At 38.6% G+C, this 27,711-nt stretch overlaps 1 protein-coding gene across 3 annotated transcripts; it reads left to right on the forward strand.

Annotated features, from left to right (window-relative positions):
- On the forward strand, positions 1–27,690 carry p4ha2 (procollagen-proline, 2-oxoglutarate 4-dioxygenase (proline 4-hydroxylase), alpha polypeptide 2). 3 transcript variants are annotated; one of them, XM_083926916.1, is made up of 15 exons: positions 1–100; positions 6,801–6,900; positions 9,160–9,256; positions 10,329–10,480; positions 12,362–12,499; positions 12,957–13,196; positions 15,015–15,211; positions 15,612–15,788; positions 16,523–16,593; positions 17,216–17,315; positions 18,111–18,164; positions 20,660–20,719; positions 22,780–22,848; positions 24,257–24,353; positions 26,778–27,690. In XM_083926916.1, exons 2-15 carry the CDS (start codon positions 6,819–6,821, stop codon positions 26,846–26,848), a joined length of 1,605 nt encoding a protein of 534 aa, XP_083783042.1. In that variant the 5' UTR covers positions 1–100; positions 6,801–6,818; the 3' UTR covers positions 26,849–27,690. The 3 variants fall into 3 exon arrangements, 2 of the variants coding, with proteins under 2 accessions (XP_083783042.1, XP_083783041.1); XM_083926915.1 differs by lacking the exon at positions 20,660–20,719 and adding an exon at positions 20,786–20,851; XR_014593487.1 differs by lacking the exons at positions 24,257–24,353; positions 26,778–27,690 and having other exon boundaries at positions 20,660–20,851; positions 22,780–22,832.
- Positions 27,691–27,711: the final 21 nt, after the last annotated feature.

Raw genomic sequence — 27,711 nt, forward strand, 5'->3', positions numbered from 1 at the left:
GGCAGCGTCTACACCGAAAACCCCTCGCTGTCCTATTCGTAACCCCGGGGTGCCAAGGGAAATTGCGTCCATATACCAAATAGTGACGATAAGACTCAAGGTAAGATACCGTTAAATATGGTTTCTAAGCCCTTCTTGACACCACTGAAAGGGGGCTGAATGGTCGAGTTCGCGTGCCTACCGAACATGCTGGGATGGTTGTCAATAACTGGGTCCAACAGGTATTTTTCCTCGGAGGGGAGCGTGATACCAGACTCGTAAAACACCGTGGTACCGAGACTGTAAAGTAAACACGGCTCGCTCTTTTTCGTGAGGTCTGTGTTCATTTACGACATGTTTGTTACATTGTAAGAGTCCGCGAGGCTGTCGGGTTACAATGTTTCGCCACAAAAAGGGAGAAAGTTTCGATACTCTGCGCGAACTTTTTGTGGCAGAACTCTCGCGGCGTTGCTTGCATGACATTGTTTACTACGCGCATTATTGAAAAGTGGACGGTGACGTGAGTTTTTTTTGAAGCAAAATATAAATGTCTCCACATGTGGTCCGCAGCAAAAGGGTGTATGGACATTCACAGAACCGAAAGAGCTGAAGTGCAGGGAAGTTCTAGAAACAACTGTCTGACGTCACCGGCTACTATCCAGCTCAAGATGATGAGCAGACTCTGGGTCTGCAATGCAAGGGCCGATGCAGGGCCAAATCCTTTCCCGACCGTTTTAGTGCTGTTTATATATTTCACTATAAGTGTTTTTTTTATTTTTATCAAAGAGTCGGTTCACTCATAATACTTAGAAAGAATGAAAACTCTTTTACTGGAACTACTTTCTACCAAAGAAATAGTCCTTAGATAAAGCTGTGCAGCTGTGCCCACCCTTGGCAAATAATACACAATATCAATGTACACACAGTCCCAGAATAAAGGGCTGTATGCACACCAGGTGACTAGTGCCCTGCAGTGATTTATATGTAGTACAACATGGTAACAGTTGGCTGTGGCAGTCATTGGATTGATGTATAAATACAAGGCGACAAATGGAGATACGCTGTAAATGTCAGCTGTAATTGGGCTGTAAGAAGGGTGACACGCACTCTTAAGAGGGTGATGTCTTGCCAGATGCATCTGAAACAAGAGAACTACGTTATTAAGTTATGGGAGTCTCTGTTTGATGAGCTGCCCTTTTCTATGTCTATTTTCGGCTCCTATCAAGTAAGTCGCTGTGTTCAAGTCTTGTTGTGTCTCTTTATCTTAGATATTGAACCAATGATTATGTAAATGCCTGGGAGATTTGTGTTGTGTGAAGTGAAATACAATGTTAGTGTCTTTTAATAAACATTATTCATATGAGAATTCAGTGTTTACATACCAGAAGAACTTTTGTAAGTGAATGGTGAGTTTGTGTACTTTTGCACATAAAAAATGTGTGTGTTTGTGGCTTATGTAAACTAATTCATGCAACCCTGAGCTTGTCTGTCACTTTATGTTAATACGTGGCTTAAAATGAGTAAACAGTGACCCCATTGAACGAATTAGCTCTTCTACCAGATAGAGATGAATGTACGTATAACACAGCGATATGGTAATAGATTACCGGTGCTGCCACGTTGGGATGTTTAGTCATGGTCAGGGGCTCAGAAGAACATCTTTGTCCCTCAAAGTAAAATAGATTTGACCTATTTTTAGTTGCAATATGGCTGCAGTTATTTTCCACTCCCATTGCATCTGAAACAAATTTTCATTAATGTCAACCACATATTGTCAGCAGAAATGATCTTGCACTTGGAACACGTTTCAACCATTTCATATTCAGAGATTTTCTACACTGTCCTCCCTGATAAGGAAACATCATATTACATTAACTTAGCAGACAGCAAAGCGATTGTCTAGGGAGTAGGGAGAGATGATAAGCCAAACAGTGTTATTATTGATTGACTGTCTGTATGAAGTTTCGAAATTGCTACCAAACTAAAAATGATGTTTATTATTCACCTCTCATCATGTTAAGTGGAAGTCAAAGCAGATGCATGTGCACTTAGTTCGACTCTGCTAGAGAGAGAAAGAGTTGAATGTGTTTAGATTAGAGTGAATCTAGCGATCACCACTGATACTAAGCAGAAACCAACCATTTAGGACATCTGTTGTCTTATCAAATAATTGATCAAAACTTCACCATCCTTTCAGCAAAGCCAAAGATCTTGAATATCACATTATCTGTAACAGTTTTATGTTAATCTAGGTTAAGTACTGAGCAACTATTCCACTCTGTAAATTGAAATACACAGAGCAACACCAGTGACACGTTTCAAGTTTGAATCTGAAATAGTTGTCTGAGCATGCTCACAGCCTGTGGATACAGCGTGTGCATGTATGCAGCGTATTATGTAACATTGTGTTTTACTCTGCACACGTGTGTTGTTAGCATGACTGTGTGCCACGATTTTGTCTATGCCTGCGTGTGTGTCTGTGGGGTAAATGCCAGTCCTGCTTACTGATTAACATCAGTCAGAAAAATACCTGTGTAGCATCAACCATTTGGTGTTTATCACAGTACATGCGATACAGGCGCCACAGGGTGGAGACAGTTGGCAAGCATCCTGTCTATCCTGTGAGGGCTTCAATTTTCCGGCATTCAGCTCTCTTTTCTTTTGTCACATAGATTACTTTTTTTTTCTTGGTCCTGACTAGTTTAATTAAAATACTAGAATTTTTTTTTTAATGTACTGTGATATGCCGTGATATCTCTACAAGCAAGAAAAGAACCCAAGCAGGGTGTTCTCACACTTGACCTGAAAAACTTTTAAACAACTTTTGCAAAGAGCAACATGGTTCAATTTAAAAGCCTGGCTTTGTCAGTGCTGTGAGTTAAATAGTTCCATATTTTGCTCTGGGAACCACTTTCAGATGGACAGGTCAGCATATCAGCCCAGTACTTTTGGCGTTGGCTCTTGTTGTTATGAAGTCATATTTTTCAAACTATCCAGGAAAAAATTATGAAAAAAGATCAGTTTTATATTGAATCAGTTTTCAGATCTCTATGTTTTAGGCTACTTTCCAACAAATCGGAAAACAGAATGTTATAGTAACTTCTCCAGCACTTGTGTGGCCCAAGACAGCTGTTTTTGTGGATTTGTTGTCAAGTGAGAAAATAAACAGAAAAGAGAACCATGCTGCTAACTGCAGAGGTGGGAAATGTTCCTGTCTGAGTAAATGTTTTCTCCAAAGAAACCCCTGCCCCATTGCAGACCTTGGATCCTCTGACTGCTTTGCCAGAGAGTGTGCCACTGTGGTTTCTTATCTCTTATCTGGAGCCCCCCCCCTTCATGTAAAACAGTAAAAGCCTGGATACATTTAAACCTAATAGTTTAGTAGGAAGTAGATAGATTATTGTTGTCTACAAGCTTTTTTTTTAAATACATAGAACACAGGTCTGCAGCACAGGACAACATGGTGCTCTGCATGTGTCCAAGTTCCTGTCCTCTCATGACCTGTCATATCATATCCTGTCCTCCATGTTATTCACTACATTTGCCAGAAATGCCAGGCAAGGGTCCGGAGTCCTGAGCGTGGGTTTAGTGAATGTAACAGGCCTGTTTCCAGGAATGTGACATGGGTGTTACAGCCTGCAACAACAGACCAAACTGTTTGGGCTGAGCAACCATAGAGGTTGTAAATTACAAGGGCAGAGATTTGGGTCCTTTCATTTGTAGTTTAGGACTGTGGCAATAGTATCTGGGCTGGCACTCATTACGTAAACCAGAAGCACTCTTTGATAACACTAAATTACCACCAGTAATACACTTCCCTTAGATTTAAGTTATTTTTGGTGTTTACAGTTATTTTTTCATTTGAGTGATTGGTGTGATCTTTTTTTTTTTTTACAACATTTAATACACAAAAAAATATTGATTTCATTTTAAAATGTTAAATATGTAAGCAGATGCATGTCAGTATGTTCCCCACCTGCTGGCAACTCCAAACAAGTTAGGACAGCTCTGCAGCTCTCCTTCCTCATGTAGGAGACACAACGACTTATGCCAAAGATGTATCCTAAGCCAAAAAGTAAAACCAAATATGTGTTGCTCTGAGAGTTTTGGTGCAGTCCTATTCTGTTTGATATAAATACTGAACTGTATACTTACACCCAATATGGTACATTCCAGCAAAATAGCTATAATTATATATGCTAAAACTGAGTTTCAGTTCTCTGCCTTTTTCTTTCTTCTTAAGATTCATCCAGCAGTTTTTTAGTATTTTAGTCCGGAATCAGTTCGATTTCAGCCATGGCAAATTCACAGTGACTTGTTGTAGATTTTAAAGCCATTTCACAACCCTTCACCAATAACCCCTGCTGTTGGTTAGTGACATATGGCATGGTCGTCTTGGTGTTTGCCTCATTAAGAGGACCCATTTGTCACAAATAAGCCAAATTCTACCTTCCATCATTGTTTGTTTTACAAACTACTTTACAAACCACAGCAGTTTTTTCTTAAACTGTGTAAACTGACATTTTATCCCGGAATTATGTTGTAGGTGTCGAGGGCATAATCTTATGTGGACATGACACTTGTGTCTTTTGGCTTAAGGCTTTAACTCTCTTTCTACTTAATGCATTCACTTTGTCATGACTTATTTTAGCAACAATAGAAAGTCAAGTTGTACTTTGTCAGCAGGTGTCATCTAAGTGAAACGATTTGTTTTTTCACCTGGAGCAGATTATTTCCACACCAACAGGTAGCATGCCACTTTTCTGCCTCAGGACCTCTGTCTCAATAAGCCTTTGATTAGTGGTGAAGACAGAGGTATGTGTATGAAGTATGGATGTGCATGTTTTACACAGGCAATAGTAAACACTCATCACAGAGAGATGTGGTAAAACAGAGCTAGATTATCCCAGAGGAGAAAGTGGAGCAGTTTCACCCCAGATCACAAACAAAGCTGGTCTAAGTGCTGGACTTCCTGCCAAGTGATACATCATTGTTTAGCCCCGTTTCTTGAACTTCAGCTCCGTTGTCGGCTCTACAGTAGCTCAAAGTCCACACACCTCATGTTGCTTTGGTCTTGACAACTTTATATTTTCAAATATTGCTCACGGGTATGTGGTAACTATGAATTATAATAAACTTTAAATCGATACACAGCTGCTTAGTAATATTCAATTCAATTCAATTCAATTTTATCTATAGTGTCAAATCGTAACAAAAGTTATCTCAGGACACTTTACAAACTAGGTAAAGACCACACTCTATGACTTATTTATGATTTACATAGACCCAACAATTCCCCCGTAGAGTACGGTGGCAAAGAAAACCTTCCCTATTACAGGCAGGAACGTCAGACAGACCCAGCTCTATGGAGGACAGCCATCTGTCTGCACTGGAGAGAGGAAGAAAAGGAGAGAGAAAGAGAGAAAAGACGAACAGATGGACAGAGAGAGACAAAGACAGACACAAAGACAGAGACAAACACACTTCCAGTAACTTTAATAATATCTATAATAATGTGAATATGAATTATATGTTATGGCAGTTAATACAGCAGAATAGTAGAAACAATCACAGCTAAGGTTATAGATTATAAGAGCAGCAGGAAGCGTCATGCAGGACCACGGCAGCAGGCACCGCCACGATCAGCAGAGACCTGCGAGACGACAAAGTACAAACAACTCCAGGGAAGATCAATAATATCAATCTAACTTAATGTTTAGTGTATATTTGCCATTTTACACACAGTTAGCAACTAGCTGGTGAACATAGAGGAGCATTTATTAGCTAAAGAGAGCTAATTAGCTACTGGATGCATAAAAAGGTAACTGTTTGCTATTATGTTCGCTATATCAACTGAAAGAAGGGATGGTATGTCAATGTTTTGTTCACATCTTGTTTCTGTTGGCCAAACATATTTATTGACAATTTAATCATCATCGCTCTAGTCAAATAAACATTACAATTTTTGTTCAGTATGTGAAGGACATACCCTGTTGTACTTGATTTGAAGTTATCGTTTTAAAAGTGTGTGAGTTTCTGCGCTGCTTTGGTTTATAATTCTATCACAAAGGACACTAAGCTATGTTCAGGCCTCACTCAATAAACATTATTCATTAGGCATGTGGTGGCCACGTTTAACTCCAGAGTGGAATAAAGAAAAGGAAAATGAACGGAAGTGTGACCTTACATAAACCAGATGTTTGGGAATTGTTCTTTGTGTTATTATATATTTTGTTCCTGTGTCTGTGATGTGAAAATTACATATATACTCCATATATTTTGTAGGCACGTATATTAGAAAGAAACACTATTCTTTTTCCACATTGTCCTTCCTTCCTCTCTCAATGAGAACTGGGCATTGAAGCTATTATGACAGCATGCCTCCCAGGAGGATTAATGACTCATTTATAGGAAACATACTGGAAAATTTGAATATTGTTAGAACTTCATCTAATTTAGCATGGAAACACACTTTCATTCCATAAACTGTTGACCCAGGGTAATGCAAACTGCCAGTTTATTTATGTGTGTGGTTCAAGAATAAGAAGATCATTTTGTGACCAAATAGACTTTGTCAGATTTTAGTGGCCATTAGGAAAGCAAAGCACAGTGTCAATTAAGGATGGACGGGATATTAAATCAGAGATTAGCTGAAGTTTTCCTCAGCTTATGGTGATAGTGAAGAACAAGACAATATGCAAAACTTTATTCAGACAGCAAAGGGTAAAAAATACTGTTCAACTTTTCAGGCGTAACATGAAAATGAGCCCAGATTGTTTCAAATCTATTGTGACATGATATGGTTATGTTTGTCCTTGCAGGGTATTGAAAGAGACAGTATGAGGAAGTCCCTGTCTTTTATCCTCTGGGCTCTGCTCTGCTGCTGCCAGACAACGCAGGGAGAGATCTTCACTTCCATAAGTAGGTTTAAAGAGTTATGCAAACTCTTTTTTTCCCTACCCTTGTTATTTTTGTTACATAAAAACTAACACAATTGTTCTCCTTCCTTGAGCTTTCATTTGGCCCATTGTGAGAGTTTCTCGACTGTTTGTCATGACCCCCTTTGATACATTCTTTCTTCACACATCAAAAGTTACTTTGAGGCCAATATTTAGCTATTATGTTGCTAATAGGGTATCGGATCGGATATCAACTCCGATATTGACTAATTAGCTGGGTCGGATATCGGATGATCATGACCGAAAGAACAAGGTCGCGGGTACAAGCGGCCGAAATGGGTTTTCTCAGGAGGGTGGCTGGAGTCTCCCTTAGAGATATGGTGAGAAGTTCAGCCGTCCGTGAGGAACTCGGAGTAGAGCCGCTGCTCCTTTGCGTTGAAAGGAGCCAGTTGAGGTGGTTCAGGCATCTAGTAAGGATGCCCCCTTGGCGCCCCCCTAGGGAGGTGTTCCAGGCACGTCCAGCTGGGAGGAGACCAGTTAGAGATGGTTAATGTGGCCCGGGAAAGGGAAGTTTGGGGTCCCCTGCTAAAGCTGCTGCCCCCACAACCCAAACCCCGGATAAGCGGATGAAGATAAGATGAGATGAGGATATCGGATGAATGAGGCCGATCCAGCATTCCGATCCAGTCATTTCTTTTTTATTAATATCATACACAGCAAGTTAATTAAGCCATTGTTTGTTGGGTTTTAGCTGCTATATTTTTTATTTATTTATTTATTACATTTTAAAATATCTGTTTGCAGTGGACTACACATGGAAGTCAGTGTTATTTATTTCTTTTTGCTGCCACTTTATTTGTATCGGCTGATACGCTCAGCCCAGGTATCGGTATCAGATTTGATCGGAAGAAAATGGATCGGTGCATCTCTAATTACTATGTACTGTATATTGAAGGTTCTTAATACAGTGTTAATACCTTGAATGTTCCCTTGTAAGCTACAATAAACTATTTTTTTTTTTCACTGATGGAGAACACTGGCGAAACGTAGACAGGCTTTTCATGTAACTGTCTTCTTCTTCCCTGCATTTGTTGGTGCAATGGTGCATTTCTTGGTGCATTACCACTATGTCTAGGTCAGTCGAATGATGGGAACCATTCGCAGGACTGTGTATCGCCCTACTCACACACTCACAGCATGGTGGAGAAAAATATAATATGCTATGATATCTTAAATATGTGGGTTTACATGTATGAGTGGAAAGATGGCTGTCTCCTCTTCAATGTGTGCACAAGAGTTTGTTTTTTTATGCTGGCGCCATAACAGATAACAGGACCTTGGTCCTTGAAATGGTTGCAGTTATTAAACCATATATTCTTGTAAGGACAATTGAGGCTCTGGAGTTACTTCTTAATTCATCATCTGGAAGGATCATCGAATAGTACAAATTTTCTTCATCACCGCACATTAGTCCTCAGCCTGTACACAGGACAAGACTCACTTATGAATAAAACTGCTCCATGAGTCAAAACCTCAACTGAGAAGCTAGTTTTACTGTCATACTGTGGAAATGCACTGAATAGGAGCATCAGCAAAGTGCCACATATAGTGGAGAACATGTTTGACCTCAGGAATGCTCTCTGTCTTTCCTTTCGCCATTAAAAAAAGGTTTTAAACCGAGGAAGTGGTAAAGACGGCAGTTAAGTCTGAGTTTATTTAAGGCAAATTTTAAGAGAAACAATTGTGGTCAGCTGATTCCTTCAATAGAATTTGTAAATGAAAAGAATGTTGTTTTGTCTTTTGACCTCATGTTAGAAGAAACAACAAAAAATCCCTCTTTTTCAATTACCTTTCTTCATCTAATATGTGAGAAGAGGATCACTAATTTACAAAATCCGCTTTGGATGCATCACATCACAGGAGTTGATGAGTCACTTAAATTATCTTGATTTACTACATTCGGCTGGTTAGTTATGCTGGTTGCATGCGGAAACAATGGACGTGTTTCATTATTACTTTTTCCTGGCAAACCCTGTGAATGTATAATGGCTGAGCGTTTCCATGGAGTTGTCTCAGATGCACGCTACACTCCCACTGTCGGCTCACAGGCTCATGGATGATCGCCCTGCTGGAATTTGTAGAGCAATTCTGTACAAACAGAGCCCCACCATCTTTTAAGTGACAAAGATGATATATTTTTGATATATTATATATTTTTACTCTTCTGTGACACCTCTCATTCTTCCTCAGCATCTGTCTGTCCATCTATCCCTCTCTGTAGGCCAAATGACAGACCTGATCTACACAGAAAAAGAGTTGGTCCAGTCTCTGAGGGAATACATAAAAGCAGAGGAGACCAAGCTTGCTGCTGTCAAAAGGTACCTTTAGACCCTGTGACTTAAGTACAACCCAACTGTGAACTAACCTTACTGAAGTACTCTGAGTGCAATTTTATGATGATTGTAATTTACTTCGATTGGCTCCAGCCCCCCGCGACCCCAACATAGGGATAAGCGGTTGAAGATGAATGAATGAATGAACTTCATTGTATGCTGTTGTATGCTTCTACATCACTACTACAGGGAAATACAATTTATAATACACTACAGTTATCTGACATTACAACAACTAGTTACTTTCCAGATTAAGATTTAATTAACAAAATATAATAATAATAATAATAATAATAATAACCAGTGTATTCCAACCTTTTTGGGTGTGTGGCCCTTTGGGTGTGTGGCCCCCAAGAGGAGTGTCTACTTGGGGCTCATTGTCAAGTTTTAGATGTTTGAGTCATTAGCAGTTACACCAAAGAGACATTTCCCCTCCAAACTTCTCAGATGATTTTCATTTCAGTAACTGTCCAGTAAAGGTCCAAAAAGGTATAAGCATCCATTATTTGACCTAAAAAGCAAAAATTAGAGAAGAAGTCAGATAAAGAAGACTAACATAAATGCTTCCCTATCCCCTTAATCATCTCCTGACCCATCAGCTTTAGTCTGTGACCCTTTGGAGGGGCTCGAATCACAGCACTAAACGACCTGTGCGTAAATGTAATATTGAAAATATATATTTATGACTTTTATTTTTTACTGCTGAATTAAATATAGTGTTGATAAACTTTTATACTTTCACTCAAGTAGAATACAAGACTTTTTTTTTTAATCCTGTAACTGCTAACTGCTGTCTATATTATGCTTTATTGTGTTATGTCTTAAAACATAGATACCATCGTAATAATCTTAAAAAAATATATCCCTTCTTGTGAATTAGGCAACACTAGCAAATTAAAGAAAACATGTATATCTGCTCTAGCAACAATCAACAAAGTTTACATTAGTAGTCCTTGACCATTTCTACCTTGTATTACCCTACCATGTTCATAATGTCTTTATAGTGTGTTGGTGTATGAGCTTTTACTGTAGTGACAACACTTTGTCTGTCTTTTAGCTGGGCCAAGAAGCTTGATGCTCTGACCAGAGTGTCCACCTCTGACCCAGAGGGCTACCTGGCCCACCCAGTAAACGCCTACAAACTGATGAAGAGACTCAACACAGAGTGGTCTGAACTGGAGACTCTGGTGCTTCAGAACCCCTCTGATGGTAAGGAGAAGAAAGAAGGAAGGGAGGAGGAGTAGAACTGGAGGAGTGTGGTCTGACTTTGGGGTAGTGATGTTCTCTGTGTGAATAGTCATTCCATCTTATTAGCAAGCTGAATTCAGATGGGGCAAGAAAAAAAAGTTGGCCATGCTTTATTGATTTACTACACCTGGAGTTTGTGTTTTTTGGACTCTATAACAGCTCAGTCCAAAGCTTACCGAGCAAAAACAGAGAAGTTCCTGTTTCTTACTCTCTGAATTTATAAGTGATGCATCTAGATATTACTGTTAACTTGAAACAATTTCAACCAGATCAGAATGATACGTTTTTGCATCAGTTTATGCTGCATCTGTTCATTCTTGCCTTTCCATTGACATTGTATGTATTCAAACCAAGTCTGAAGGGGGGGGGGTTCACCGCTTTTTCTATGGGGCTTCTCTCAGTACAAGCAGAGAGAAATATAAAATCCAGAGTAGGTGTAAGCAGAGTGATTACAGCTTTGACTGCAGTGTGGAATTTTTTGCCAAACTGCTCAAATACTCTGCTCCCCAAATGAACACAGAGAAAGGAGCTGTCATGTTTCAGCTACAGCTGTTACTAATCTCTGCATATTTTGGTCATGTCCTCTCTCTGTCTTTGTGTGTGTGTGTGTGTGTGTGTGTGTGTGTGTGTGTGTGTGTGTGTGTGTGTGTGTGTGTGTGTGTGTGTGTGTGTGTGTGTGTGTGTGTGTGTGTGTGTGTGTGTGTGTGTGTGTGTGTGTGTGTGTGTGTGTGTGTGTGTGTGTGTGTGCGTGTGTGCGTGTTTGTTTGTGTGTGTGTTACAAGTGAATCTGTATACGTGGCCATGAGTCAGAGAGGGAAAGAGTGCAAATAGAGAGACTGGATTTAAATCTTAAAGTAGATAGAAGAAACAGTACTTGCTAATTGAAAAAGCTTATTGTTCGTAATTTGGAAACAATTTGGAGCTTTGCTTATCATACACGATTTACAGCATATGCTGAAAAAGCTTATTGTTTGTAATTTGGAAACAATTTGGAGCTTTGCTTATCATACACGATTAACAGCAGCTCATTTATTTAGATTACAGGTGTCTCAGCTGAATACCACCGAGCATGTACACATTAACAAAAATCGTTATTGAAAATGTTACATCAGCCCTCGTCAAAAATTAATTCATGGTTTCTCAGAATTGACTGAGCAGCAGATGGTGATCTTTGATATGTACTGATAAAATAAGAGTGACATGGAGTACCACACAATAAGTTATTCTAATTTCTAATCCTCCAAAACCTTGTTCTTGTTAGTTGTCACCATAAGCAACACACAAGACAGCTACATTTGATGAATTGGTATAGGCAGTATGACAAAGATAATATTGAAGAACAGAGGCTCTGATTATGTGCAAAAAGTATTCACAGAGCATTAGAAAAGTTTGTACTGTCCATGAGTTATAAACCTGAAAACATCAAAGATATTGGCAGTAGCCATTGTTACCTTTATTTTCATTATTATTATTTTTTCTGCAAACACATGGAGACAGGATGAAAGAGGAGAACTACAAAGCTGACAAAAGCCAAAATTATATACAATGAAATCAATCAGAGGCATTAAATGCTGGTATGCATGTTCTCACATCAAGTCTATTTCCATGACTTTCCCTTCCAAGACACCTCTGTGTACATGCATTATATTTAAACGTGGCTTTGGTTGTTTATAGATTCAGCTGGCACATTTTATCACTAGTGTTTTGTCTCATTATCAGTGAATTTTGTTCAGCTCCAGTAGTCAAGTCATTGCAAAGTTCAACACAAACATGTTCGGTGTCATACTTAATTTGGTGAGTCATTGATTGACTTCCATCCTGTCCTTCCCAATGTTCTTACAGGCTTCGTTTCCAACATGTCCTCACACAGACAGTACTTCCCAGATGAAGAGGATGAGACGGGTGCAGCAAAGGCATTGATGCGTCTTCAGGACACGTACCAACTGGATTCTGAGGCTTTCTCCAAAGGAAAGCTGCCAGGTAACCGCGGAGTAAACATGAATATATTAGAAGGGGTAGAGTAGTGTCTATGCTGAAAGAAAGACGAAGGCAAACTGGACCTACCCATTAGAAATGTGCTTGTGTGAGTTTATACTACTGTCGTTGTGAAATACAGTTTGCGTTTTGGACTTGTCCTCAAGGGTTAGGGCTCAAGTTAAAGTTACCGTTCGTAAACTACGCTAAAATACTTAATGTATCAAGAAAATCCAAATGATATCCACAATGAATCTTTACAACTTGACAGAAAGGTACATCATAAAAATAGTAACTATAGTTGGATTGGAACTTGAGAGCTTGAATGAAATCGAAACACTTCAAACATGATCCACCAATCATGAATAAAATGTGATAAATATGTCATGTAAGTATAATATTTTGGTAGGTGATATTACAGTACAGTATGGTCATTATTTAAATGTATTGAATCTTGCCCCAGGTATTCACTCCAATGCCATACTGACGGTGGATGACTGCTTCGATATGGGAAAGACGGCTTATAATGATGCTGACTATTACCACGCTGTGCTGTGGATGCAGCAGTCCTTGAAGCAGCTGGATAGCGGGGAGGAAGCTGTGGTTTCCAAGTCAGACATTTTGGACTACCTCAGCTATTCTGTTTACCAAATGGGAGACCTACCTCGAGCGGTCGAGTTGACGCGACGCCTGGTGGCTATTGGTAAGGTGCAACATACGCAAGTGTACAGACAAAAGATATAAGCTCAAAACAGTGTGCACACAAATGCACATCACACACATCTCAGACTTTCTTACAAGCATAAAGGATGGGTGACTGGGTTCATGGTCTCAAATTTAAAATAGCACTTGTATTTAAGGAGCACTGCTGACTCCCACAAAGACCCCAGTTAGCTGACCAATACAGCGGCAGCCCTCTACTGTGGGGTAATTGATGGGTTGTCTTACTGTTTTACAACCTCTTCTCTCACTGCAGTGGTGCTCAGCAGGGTGTTGTCCATCCATAGTAATAACCTACGGTTTGCAACTGTTATTTCGATCTCTGCATTAAAGGCTGTGTTGACAACTGCAGGCCATCTTTTTAGATAGGCTTGTTCACATATAAAGTGAAATGAATTGAAGTAGAGCAGACTTAGACCATTTACTGCTACAAAAGTAAGGGTGGGGTGGTGCTCAGGAGGTAGACCGGTGGTCCTTTAACCACAAGGTTAGCGGTTTGATCCTGTCCTCATGTTGAAGTGTCCTCGAGCGATACACTAAACCCAAGTTGCCCTCAAAGCGCCCACTGCTCCTAATGCTTAGGATGGGTAAATACAGATGGCCAGTTTCACAATGTTGTGCTGTGTACAATTTCATGTGACAAAAAACATGAAAGTTCAATGAGCATTTACATATAACGACTCATAGACACAACTCAAAGACATTCAGTAAAGAAAAGATGTACGTAATAGATGTACAAATACATTAATGGTACAGTATACCAAACTGCTAGGTTAGATAATGCAAGTTAGATAATGTATGAAATCAAGAAAAAAGAATAAACAGTTAAAAAAAGATTTTGTCACCCACAAGAATATTGTTGCATCTAGTGCCAGTTGCATCCTTTCAATCCAAGTTCTTGATGGTTTTCTATAGCAGGTCTGCATAAGTAGCAATGATGGAAAAGAACTTACATAGTCTGAAACAAGGGAGTTTGACTGCTGAAATGCAATTACCTCCCGAGAACTTTTGTACTGTAATATTTGCTTTTTGCAAGAACCTTAACAAGTCAATAATTAGGATGCACTACTGTTGGTGTTCCTGTAATTTTGGTTCATGATGCAGCTTTGCACCTACATGAAAATGACCCGGGGGCACAGTATGGCACTATTCCACTGCTCTACTTTTCCCTATGTAATTGCTTTAGTACCTCAAACACTAAACAAAGGACATGAGAGAGAGAGAGATAAGCTGTACTGGAAGTATTAAGATTGTTTAGGTAAGTGAACATAGCACCACCACAACATAAAATGATCCAGTACAAGCCAGAGTCCTGCATTTATGTTTTTACTCAAATACATTTAAATTAATTTATAAAGTAACTATAGCTGCTGAATAAAAGTAGTGGAGTAAAAGATACAATATTTAAGGTGGAGAAGAAATATTAAGCATCTTAAAATTTAAATACTCATTTACAAAAAAATTGAGGTAAAGGTACTTTCCACCACTGTGGAGGACATTGAAGCTGGGTTAAAAGGTGTTAAAACAACTGATTCTGTATATGGCAGCTGCTATCATAGTTAATTGTTTTGTCTTAAACCATACAGTACTGTATGTTGTTTTTTTTTTTAAATAGTTAATGTTGAGTAGAGGTAATAACTTGTATTTGCACATATGGTGTCAGCAGACATTAATGGCACGATGCTTTTTTAAATGAGTTATTTTGTTAAACATTTAATGCAGTTTTTTCCACAGCTCTACATGTCATTCCACTTTTCAGTTGAGATTCGATCTACTTACTCTATTTTCCTTGTACTGACAGACTCCAGCCACCAGAGGGCAGGAGGAAACCTGCGTTATTTTGAGCGGTTACTGTCCAAACAGCTTAATGAGCTGAATCAGGACTACCAGCCTGCCTCTGAGGAGCCCATTCAGCTGGGAACCTACCGTAGACCTAAAGACCATCTCCCAGAGAGAGAGGCCTATGAGGCTCTCTGCAGAGGAGAGGGGCTCCAAATGGTGAGGCATCAAGAGAAATAATAAAGGCATATGAAGTACTGTAATAGTCTGTAATGTAAAGACCTACAGCAGAAAGGCAGTGAAAATACACATAACTCATACATTACATACAGTGTGAAGTGTTAACATTTTATTACATTCAATTGTAAAGTAACTGATAGTATGATCTTCTGCTGTAAGTGATTAAGTGGTTTATTTTTTTAAAACACATTAATTTTAATTAGGTAGATGGATCATTTCATGTTAGATTAGAGCTTAAACAATGAATTAAGTAATGTTTATGATATTAAAGAAGCACCGTGCAAGAAGCTTCTAGAAGAAACTTTCAGGATCCAGTCCCTCTAAATCAAGCCTCCCTTAATATATTATCATCTTCCATTTAATCTGCATGTTTTACCAGAACGATGCAAGGCGCAGCCGTTTGTTCTGTCGCTACCAGGATGGGAAGAGGAACCCTCGTCTCCTGCTGAAGCCAATGAAGGAGGAGGATGAGTGGGACAGCCCCCACATCGTACGCTACTTGGACGTCCTGTCACACATGGAGACTGAGAAGATTAAGGAGCTGGCTAAACCCAGGGTGAGACGAGAAGCAATAAGTAATATTATTTCTGCACTTAACTTAAGTGATAAAACAAAATCAGATGATAGTTCTTATAAAGTTAATCAATACCGATACTAAAATTTCCTTATGGATGGCCTGGTTTTTAAAATTACTCTGTTAGATAATGGCTCATTATTACCGGTAATCGTAGTACTACGTCAAACATAGCCTGCTGTACCTACAACAGTAAAGTGGACTTGGAAGCTCAGTTATAAAATAGTTCTTAATTTCCTCTTTTTATCATACATTTTGTGACTCTCTCCCCCTCAGGTTTTATATGCATGTGGAAATGCTGGCTTTAAAATGTATCTTCTCTGTGCAAATAGTGCAGAACAAAATGCAGATCTATTGTTAATAACCATCTTCTGAATATCTACTATAAATGTAATCACAGCATTGTGCCTGACCCCTCTAAGATACAAAATATGACATTTTTTAGAAGCTAAACAAGACCAATAGAGAGAAGAAAATCCTTTGGCCATGAGTTTATATTATCAGGCACAGGAAGTGGTGCTGATAAAGTTCAGTTTCCTTGTATTAAAGAAACTTTCAAAATAAGTTGTACAGAGCAATCCCTCTCACATTCAGAACGTATAAAAGCTGTTCTCATAGAGAAAAGTAACTGAATCTACAAACATAATAAATGAAAAGTGATGTGTAATGTTCACAATGACAATTTCTTAATTTATTTCTGTGTGTTGCTTTTTAAGCTTGCCAGAGCAACTGTCCGTGACCCCAAAACAGGCGTCCTGACCACAGCCAACTACAGAGTATCAAAAAGGTAACTCATTCAGGAGAAAGGTTCTTTGGGTTCCGTATTATGGATTTCAGTCATTAAGGGTGAGAGGTCATTATTATTTATGGGTTGACAAGGGCGTCCACTGTAAACTGCTATGAAAACTTGTGTTCTAAGAGCAGAAAATGTGACCATTTCTGAGTGTTCTTTCAGCATATCATGTTGTAAAAATTAAGAATGAGGAGGCTTATACAATTGATAGTTTCAGTAACAGTGGTATTAACAAGTTGGCTTTGGGTGTCACCATGTTTCTGACAAGTAATTACACCAGTAAAGAAACGTACTTGTTGTTGACTTGTTACAAAGTCTTGAATACTAGGACTGATTTCTGACGAGGAGCAGGTGAGCAGTGACAGAAAGTAAAAATCCAATCTCTAATCTCCATGCTAAACACTCGATGACTTTTCCATTCATTCCACAAAGTGTGTGTGTGTGTGTGTGTGTGTGTGTGTGTGTGTGTGTGTGTGTGTGTGTGTGTGTGTGTGTGTGTGTGTGTGTGTGTGTGTGTGTGTGTGTGTGTGTGTGTGTGTGTGTGTGTGTGCGTGTGCGTGTGTGCGTGGTACTATGTGCTTCTATACATGTTCACATTTCTGTTGTGTTTCTGCAGTGCATGGTTGGATGAAGAGGATGACCCTGTTATTGACAGAGTCAACCAGAGAATAGAAGATATCACAGGCCTTACAGTAGACACAGCAGAGTTACTACAGGTAATGTAATGCATACTATAGTATCATTAATTACTTTATTATCATGCCGCACAGTTTCTTTACACAGAAATCTTATATTTACTCATCTACTTTTAAGACAATATGAAGATATTCACACTCAATAATGAAAGTATTGGTAACACGCAATACTATGCTAAGTAGAGCACAATAAGTACAACAGTGGACAAAAAGGCATGAAAATTGGTAAAAATGGACACCACAAACACAGAATATCACAGAATAAGACGAAACGATTTGGTTTGATTTTCGGACTGTAAAGCAAAAAACACATTCTGACCTTTCAGTAAGAACATGATTAACAAAAGCTCATGTTTTCTCACTTCTCTTGTGAGATCCCCACCCACGTATAATAAAGCAGAACCGTATTTTTGTTCAAAGCATGTACAGATGACATTAGCAAACATCAACACTCACTGGATCTACTTTCTTCTAAAGAAATAGTCCCTATTTGCTGGGAATTGTAACAAGGTATGCAGTAGTTATTCTCAATGTATTACCTAGTTTATGTTAGGTTACAACTATGACAATGAACCATGGGAATAATATTGTTATCGGGTAATATTTTGCCTAATTTGGAGATCCCTAAATAATTTAAAACAATATGCATAGTATCAGATACATGCACATGCATTGTAGTTCACCAATGGTTTTTTTGATTTAGTCTTACACACACACACACACACACACACACACACACACACACACACACACACACACACACACACACATGCACACAGACACATATATAAACCAATTTTTGTCAATGCTGACCAGGTCGCTAACTATGGAGTTGGAGGACAGTACGAGCCACATTATGACTTCTCAAGGGTGAGTTCATTTGTGGATGAAAGAGTGTGAGTAAGTGTGGGACATTTTAAGAAGTGGCTTATTGAGATTACTGTAAATAGATGTGATCACTTTTTTTAATGTTTAAGTCCAGTGTCTGGCACTCTTTATTAAGAGGAGTACATTATGACTATGCCATCTCACTGTAGCTCAAAATATGTGTTTTTTTACTTCTTCTTAAAAATAAATAAATAAATAAAAAATATGTTGTATAGCCACAATCTCATTGTCTTAAACTGAAGGCCATATATAGGAACATTATCCTCCTTACCTTCATGTGTCCATGCTTAACTTTCACAGTTTAAGATGGTGAAATACATCAATGACAGAGATCCATTCTTCAAACTTTTCTCAAACTCATGAATCCTCGTCAACCTCTCTGTTCAAACACTGTCATATCTCTTCTGCTCTCCTAAAACAACTTCATATATGCTAACAGACTGCTGCTTTTGGGTACGCTTGACTACATGTGTCAATAATAAATCTAAGTTTATTGTTACTGATATAGTGAGATAAATGTGCTGTTTTAGCAACGGACAGAACACACTTGTAATTCAATACACACCTGTGCCATGAAGGACAGCTACATAAAAAAGGCAAGTTGGCAAAATGCTTCAAGTCGGCTCAATTGAAGGAGCATCAGGGGGCTTTAAAGTCTGTACAGCAGAATCTCATAACTTTAGTATGTTGTTTCAGAATGTTAGTTCAGAATATTTATCATGGGAGTCTGGAACATCTACAAAATTCTCATGTTATCTTTAGTTATGGACACCCTAAGGCTCCTCATATAAAGGACGCCAAGTGTAAAGGGATGAGGCCTTAGTAGATACCAAACCATGATAAAGCATCAATTCCTCCTACATAACACATACACAGAAGTACTTAAACTGTACTGTCTCTAGCCTCTTGCATAACCTGGGTCGGGTGCTTACCCCAAAATGTTATGTGTTTTGTTCAGATTGGTATGTCCCACTCTCATTTTGGTCCACGTTACCTGTTCCCTCCAAACCAGGAACACAAAACTATCATATCCTCTCAATCAGATTTTTTGTTCTCCGCAGATAGTGAAACACAAATATGTAACATTCCTCTCCTTAACGTCTTTGCAAAGTTTGATTTAATTTCTGTCTCAGGTCTCTTCTTTCACCTTCATATCTTTGACAATTAATCATCACTGAAAGTTTCTTCTTATTCACAAAAGTCACACCCTTCTGCATTGTGGTTTCCTATTTCATATACTGTGCTCTTTCGTCCTATATGACCCAATCTAGGGATGGAATGGTTACCGGTTCATTGAACTAAGTTATATCACTGTTTCATATTTGAATTATCACAAATTTTTCTTTTCTTCTATGCTTTCTTACTGTTTTGAATCAAAGAAAAACATGGCAAAAGGCAGTGGCAGCACTCTGGAGATTGTTCAGCCTTCTAAGAGAATCTAAGTCTGAAGTGTAGTCATATTTCTTTTTTTCTAAGAGTGCTTAAGGTAAACTTTGACACTCACTGCAATTATTGTAATGTTTATTCAAGTAAAAGTTGCACAGTGCTACTAATTTTATTTGTGGTTTTCAATATAAAACTTACTACAGATAATCTTGGCCACTATAATTGATAGTGACCACAGTGATATGAAATTGTCATACCATTTCATCCCTAATCAAATCCTAATCTGAATATTATTGCCACCTCTTTTCCCGCCTCTTCCTGTGCCTCTCATTTCTCAGTCTTTTCTTTGAATTCAATAGAACCACCACCACACTCTCTCGTCCTCCTACTACTTCTGCCGCATTTCCTTTAATCTGTGCTTGATCCCACTCCTTTTGTTTTCATTTCTGTGCTACTTAAGGGGTTTCACTGTTGTATAAGTGTGCATTTGTTGTGACTTTAAAAGGTGTGCATCTATATGTGTGGGTTTCCAAAAAAATATCACACTCGGTTCCATCACTTCATTTCTGTAGGTCTGTTTTAATTTTACCAAAACATCTATTCTGCGAGTAGAACAGTGTATCTCTTGTATCTGTACAAAATGAAAAACCTTATATCTTTACAATCTCCCTGATGTTTATACTTTGGATATCTGAGGTATGTTCCCTTTGTGTTGATCTGGCAACCATCTGTGAATTGAAAACAAATGTTCTTTTGTCATTATATGAGGTTAAGACCGTACAAAACTGAGACGAGTAATGGCAATTGTCTTCTGTAGATACACCTTGAAACTGGATTTTGAATGCATCTTCTAATCCAGTGATGAAGTGCCCCATGTTATTTTTATGTTCTTAAGTGCATTATGTTCTTTAAAGCATATCATTTGAAGCTATTTTGAAATGTACAAAATAAAATTCAGTTGTGATTTAATTTGTATAATGTATCTAGCAGAAAATAGAGTAGATTTTATCTGATGTGCGTAGTTAGTGCCCTTAGTGGCAGACCATCTTTATGGTGATGGGTTAAACGTTCTATCTAACCATCTGTTGCAGCGTCCTTTTGACAGCAACTTGCAGCGTGACGGAAATAGACTTGCTACCTTCCTAAACTATGTAAGTACACATGGGTGAGCGAGCAGTGTTTTCATGTATTTTCACTTTTTAATTTTATCTTTGTAGAAAGATGAGCCTGATGCTTTCAAAAGATTAGGCACTGGAAATCGCGTGGCAACTTTTTTGAACTACGTAAGTACGTGCGTCCAGTCGCCGTTGATTGAAGGCCGGTCGTGGCATACCTCTGAAATCTACGCTCCATCCTCCTTTTGATGTAGTAACATCAGGAAATGCATAAGCTCTGGTTCAATCTTGTACTTGGATTGATTGACTATCATTTGGCCTGTAGTTTGGCTTTACAATTGTGGAGTTCAAAATCTAGAGGTACTTGATGTAATGGGGCAGGCGGCTGTAATATTTCTAGTGATTTGGGGGAGATGATACAGATAAAGAATGGTGTTGGATAAATATCCCATCACCTGGATGACTAAGAAGCGTTGTAGACAAAAATCTAAGGAATAAGTTTTTCTGTCAATCAGTTCCAGTACATATTGTGGAGAGGTTTGTTGCCCATCCCCCATTAACATGCTGATGTAGAAGCCTTTTAACCTTGCTAACACTGAGTTGGACCCCAAGAGAGAAAGAGAAAAAAAGTAATTGAATGAGGTGTGGACTATTTTTTTCCAAGTGATTGTTTGAAATTCACTCTGATACATGATGTGGAAGTGCTTCAGTGCATTATTAATCTATATCATATATATATATATATATATATAACTTCTCTAAATGAAGTTGATAGACAGGATATAACATTAAAACAGGACAGAATAGAGGGACTCCTGCAGGAAAATTGTAAGCAGGTACTCTAGGAGCAGATACTACACAAAAAATAAAGTGGTTCTTGTGTCAAAACATTGTACAAATAATAAGAAACCAGTTAACTTCTCAACAGTTCCACTGTTCAAGAACGATCCAGATAATATTTTGTATGACACTTAAACATGTGGTACAATGGGAACACCGCAATAAGTTACAGTGCATATTTTAGATAACAGACCATCACTTCAGATCAGCATGTTTGACTTTTAGGAAATAGATTGTTGTTAGACACAACTCATCATCACAGCTAAGTAACAAGGTATAGATTTCCTAATCAAAGAATGTGATGAAATGGTGCATGGAACAACTGTTCGGTCAGTTTGAAGGTAGACCATATTTTCTCTTTCTTTTGCTCTGGAACAAGTATGTCTTTAGTCTTTCTAGTCTTCCCTCGCTGTAGTGCAACTTCCTTACATGTCATTGTTGTGTAAATTTGTGTGACTTGTAATTGTGTGCACCTTTTTTCTTGCAAGACCTTAACAGGATCTTGTTTTTTATCACATACCACTCATCAAGCAATAATTTGTATATTTCTTTTTAATTAAATGACATGAAAACATTTAATTTTTCAGTTAATAAGCATCCGCCTGGATTTTTGGACGCATACTAAAAAACCTTTTATTCCAGGGTTCTTACTGGTGCTTGAAATCCTAGAAAATGTTTGAATTTTATTGATGTATTTTCAATGTTTGAAAAGGGCTTGAATTTTGTATGAAGTACTTGAGAATGCTTGAAATTGTATCCTGTTTCTTTCATAATAAATAATTATAGAATAGAGCTATCATTTCATTTCTTATCCTTATGGAATTACGAAACCATTTTAGTTGTTATATACATACATAAGACCATATCTTTTTACGTGATTTTTGAATGAAAAAATAAAGTGAAATAATCATTTTCAGTGTATTTGTAGAACTATGTAATTTACCTCAACTGTAAGGTGCTGGAAAAGCTTGAAAATTGACCTTGAAAGTGCTTGAAAAGTGTTTGAATTTGACCTTGGAAAAGGTGTACAAACCCTGTATTTGCAATTTTATAACAAACAATATGTAACGTTACTTTATTACATTAAATAGCAACATATACTGTGCATACAAACTTGTTATATGTTGCTCTGAAAAGTAAAAACAATGTATTATGTTCAAGCCACATGCATCCTTTGAGGATTGTTGGACGTCAGAGCATGTCCTTTAGGGGAAAATACAGAGAAAGTTTTCAACAAGTTTATTGTCTTTTCGCAGATGAGTGATGTCGAGGCGGGAGGTGCCACAGTCTTCCCTGACTTCGGAGCAGCAATCTTTCCTAGAAAGGTGATGACAACAGAGTGTGTGTTCCTTGTGCACGCATTTGTGAAGACACATAAGAATAAATACCAATTCATAATGTGTTGAGTGTGTAAACTGCCCCAGCAGGAAACTTATCTAATCCGGTGTTGCTGTCAGTTTAAAGATTTATGTGTTGCGACTGCAGCTCCTGACAGAATGATTGATCGCACTGTGAGCCCCCCTGTACAGTATTCTGTTTTGCCTGGCAATATGACAACATTACTTGATGCAAGATGTAATGTGTTTCATTTACCTATAGAGCCTATACAGCATATCAGAACTTTTTGCCCTTAGTATAAGAAGAAGAAGAATTACTTTATTTATCCCACAACGGGGAAATTTAATTTTTTTTACTCTTAATCATGTTACACACACAGGCCCGAAATACACACATGTACAAACAGGACCTATACATGCAATTAAGGAGAGATGTTAGAGCAAGGGGGCTGCCAGTGACCGGCGCCCCGAGCAGTTGGGGGTTCGGTGCCTTGCTCAACAGCACCTCGGCAGTGCCCAGGAGATGAATTGGCTCCTCTCCAGCCACCAGTCCACGCTCCATACATGGTCCACACAGGGACTTGAACCAGCGACCCTACGGTTCCCAGCCAAGTCACCTATGGACTGATCTACTGCCGCCCCTTACTCTAACATGTTGATATAGTAAGATTTTTTTTCATTAGCCAACCTACAAAGCTATAGCAGCAGTGGTCCACATATTGTCAACTTGTGTTTTCATTCATGTAAGCGTCATTGTAACGGATAATCATAATTATTGTTTAATGTTGTGAAAATCTCATACTGTTGCAACCTTACTTCCAACACAAAATATAAGCAACAATCTTCATTAACATAAGACACATTCCATGAGCGAAAAGGGAGAGGTCTGTCACATAAGGTCTGCCAAACATTTGTTCTTAACCTTAACAACTTTAGAACTTTCTGCTTTCCTTCACTTGAATCTCTAAGTTGACTTTGAACTCCATCCATCTTTTGCAGCTTGCGGTTGTCAAAAAGGGAAGAAGAATGAGTCCTTCTATCATGAAGCTGTTTCTTTACTTCCTTGTACTAAGACATCGTGGAATCTCCTTCAGTCATTCACTTAATTTTCTTGCTCTGTGAGGCAGCACAAAGCACTTTGTTTTGCGTTGTAGCTTTGAAAACAACCTACAACTGGCCTGGGATGTTCGTGGATTACTTCACACACACAATCTCCGCTTTTTGCCATTTTCTCAATCAATAACATACAAAAGTCTGCTCGAGGAACTCTTGGGTCATATTGACGCAAAGAACCACAGGCACACTTGTACACCAGGTGTTCTTTAAACCAGCGACTTCTCATGTTCCTTCTCTCATGTACAGATTGGATGTTAAATATTTTTCATATTCTCCACAGGGGACAGCAGTGTTCTGGTACAATCTGTTCAAGAGCGGGGAGGGAGACTACAGAACCAGGCATGCAGCCTGTCCTGTCTTAGTAGGAAGTAAATGGGGTGAGTCAAAGTTTAGATTCATCGTGATTAAGTATTGATGGATTTGATGGCAACATTACTGTCATTATATTCTTGTGTTTATATGGTGGGCAGCATTGTGACTCATCTGTCCCAGTCTTGTGAACACTGTATATCAGGAACCCATTGAGTGATTTTATTTAAATTTGGCACAAATGTCCACTTGGACGGAAGCATGAATGGATACGATTTTGAAGGTCAAAGGCCAAGGTCACTGTGACCTCACAAAATGCATAATAACTCAAGAATTCCAACACTAATCATGACAACATTTCACACAAATGTCTAATGGGATAAGATGAGGCAGTGATAGAATTTATATCCAAATTTTGACTTTACTGCGATAACGTGTGTGTGTGTGTGTGTGTGTGTGTGTGTGTGTGTGTGTGTGTGTGTGTGTGTGTGTGTGTGTGTGTGTGTGTGTGTGTGTGTGTGTGTGTGTGTGTGTGTGTGTGTGTGTGTGTGTGTGTCTGTGTGTGTGTGTGTGTGGTTAATCAGAAATTAAAAATATGCCTAAAAGTCTCAACATCTTTTCAGTCTGGACAGTTTGGACATAAACTTAAACTTGACTGTTTTGCGGGGCATACAACTACAATGCAGTCATTCTATTTAATTTTCATGTGGTTTAAGTATAACACATAAAAACCGATAAATGTTCTGTCCTGTCAGTCCTGAAATATGCACTCTGGGATTCAGGAACACCATGTTTCTCATTTATCGCTAACCATGTTTGTTACAGACATAGTTGAGAGAGAAGGTTAAAACAGACCAGGGAGGGAAACCTTTGATGAAGTTGATTTCATCATCGATGCCAGCCCAGGCAAGATGTTGTTGTTTATCTGTTTCTGCCCACTCTCCAGGAAAGAAATGCTCCTAGTATTATTCAATAACGTTATGGCCTTTGCAGCACATATCTGGCATCCATGGTGTCCTTGTTTGACTTGTGATCTTTGATGTGGAGAGGATATTAATGAATATGTATAGTTTGTATATTTTCTTTTGATTTTTCTTATTGTTTTTTCTTTTCGGCATAGACAGAGCAAATATATTTTTGCACTTTTTAGAATGACCAATACCTCTTTTCCATTACAAAGTGTAGCTCGACTTAGTTTTGGAACCAGGCATTTTATTTTCCAATTCAATTGAGTTTTTCATAGTACCTCTTCAATGTGGACGTGGTCGGACTTGGACGTCTCGCTCATGACTTTTCCAGTCACGACACACTCTGGCCGATCAGTGGCCAGCAGTCTTTTGACGTCACCTTTTAGAATCGGCTCACTTGGAACCTCGACAATAGGTGATTCCAGAAACAGTAACAGGTACCAAGTTTTGGAAATGGAAGGCAAAAAAGGCGAGTAGAGTAGAGTAGAGTCGAGGCGAGTTAAGCTGATACCATGCAGTGGAAAAGGGGCATTAGAGGTCATTAGGGTTCACAGTGTTGTTGACACAGACTGTCAGTCTACTTGAAGGAGGCAAGATGAGTACACAGTGCTGTCTGAGAGGCTCAGATCTTGCTAAGTGGCATAAAGGGGAATTACTGTATTTTTTAACCTGGACCCTATTTCCCCATGTATTTCCGTGACATGCTCAGAGTAGAACTTCAGAGAGGGAGAGTATTGTTAAGCGTATCCTAATAATGCCCAATACACTGCAAGATAACTTCATAGCCATCAGACCATCGGGTCCTCAAGGCGCAGCAGTGTATCCAGAGTTAGTAGGGTACTTGCGGACCATCTGGTCTAAAGAAAACAAAATACTTTTAGTTGATGTAAATTGTTGGTTTGCAGATGCTCTGTTTAATTATGTTGCAGCCCAGTTTATGGCGTCCAGACTGAATCACTCCACTTGAACGAGGAAAACTGTGAAACGCTGCAATTAATTATGATAGTATTGCTATGTATTATTTTAGTAGGTGTGTTACCAAGATTTTCACAATGCTGACGTGGTGAATTCTATAGCAAAGGCATTAATTAAAGCTGAAGTTGGTAACTTTTTGTAAAAAAAAAATGATATGTTTTTTCCATATTTGCTGAAACTCACTATATTCCGACAGTCAAGGTGACAGTCCATGCCGGCTGGCGGGCGGGGCTTGGTTTTGTTTGGTCACAAACTTTTTTACAGCTATGTTTCTGAAAACACTTTATGCGAGAAACAGGCAACACAGTAACAGAATCTTGATTCATACTTGATCAGCGCTGCCTAGTTTCCCAGTTGGATCGGAGCTCAGAGCGGTCATTGACACTGTCAGAGACTCAGGGATAGCTATGTGAGTAGTCATAAACAGAAGATGATATCGTGGCAGGCAGTAAATATTAAAAAATAAAATATATTTTTCATAAAGAGTTACAGACTTTAGCTTTAACTGGCTTGGCTGTTTTTGGTCCTGATGTTTTTCTGTTTTGACAGTCTCAAACAAGTGGATCCACGAGCGAGGCCAAGAGTTCCGGAGACCCTGTGGTCTGACAGAAGTGGACTGAAGTTTGACCCACACCTAAGCAACATGCAAAAACAAACATCCACACGTCTTCAGTAGTGCCTTCATTCTAGCAATGACGTAACTCAGTGACACGTTGATAGTGTTAAATTGTGACACTGCTGTGGGATCTTACTGGATCATTTCTTGGCTATTTCTTTACCAGAAGATACCGGCTTGCATCCAAACACCACGCCCACTTAATTAAATAAGTGAATTAGGACAAGGACTTAATACAAATGTGTAATGAACTCACTCAACCAAAGCTCTATCAGTGCTATATTTGTTTTCCAGCATACACCCATTATTATTAAATCAAATCTAGATTTCTGGTCGATCCAAATGTGTGAGTCCTCTGTCAAAGAATTTCTATCCCTACTGATGTCAATAACTAACACTTGTGTGTTTTGACTGTTCCACTAAGCGCTGTCTTTACACAGTTAGAAGAGACTTTTGAGTTTTCAAAGTGAGAGCATTAGCGTTAGTGGTGTTACAGAGACACGCTTATTAATTTAGCAGTTGTCTATTACCTAATGCTACAATGTGAACACATGTTCAATTTGTTTAGCAAGTTTGTGTGAGCTTACAAAAACACCTTGGTAAGTAAAGCTAAGGGCTGGTATTGGCTCTATAGAGGTTGATTTAAACAACCTTTCTCTGTATCTTCATTTCTAATACCTTGATTGGACTATTACTGAATTTTCTTCAAACCTGACAGTGATGCATCTTTCCTCCAAATCATGATCCCAATGTTTTTATTTATATAGTGTTTAAATTATTACACGGTTACATTTTGTATTCTTTCTACAAGATGGCAAATAAGCATGTCAATAAACAGTGTCTTTTATTGAAATGTTTTTGTGTTAC

Source organism: Echiichthys vipera (genome assembly GCF_963691815.1).
Source record: "Echiichthys vipera genome assembly, chromosome: 14".
In the NCBI taxonomy this organism is placed as follows: Eukaryota; Metazoa; Chordata; class Actinopteri; order Perciformes; family Trachinidae; genus Echiichthys; species Echiichthys vipera.

Bases quoted from the DNA above. Each gene is read 5' to 3' on its own strand.
- p4ha2 (XM_083926915.1), top strand. From the start codon at position 6,819: ATGAGGAAGTCCCTGTCTTTTATCCTCTGGGCTCTGCTCTGCTGCTGC. The intron at 6,901-9,159 runs GTAGGTTTAAAG...CCCTCTCTGTAG, and splicing joins AGAGATCTTCACTTCCATAA to GCCAAATGACAGACCTGATC. The intron at 13,197-15,014 runs GTAAGGTGCAAC...TTGTACTGACAG, and splicing joins GCGACGCCTGGTGGCTATTG to ACTCCAGCCACCAGAGGGCA.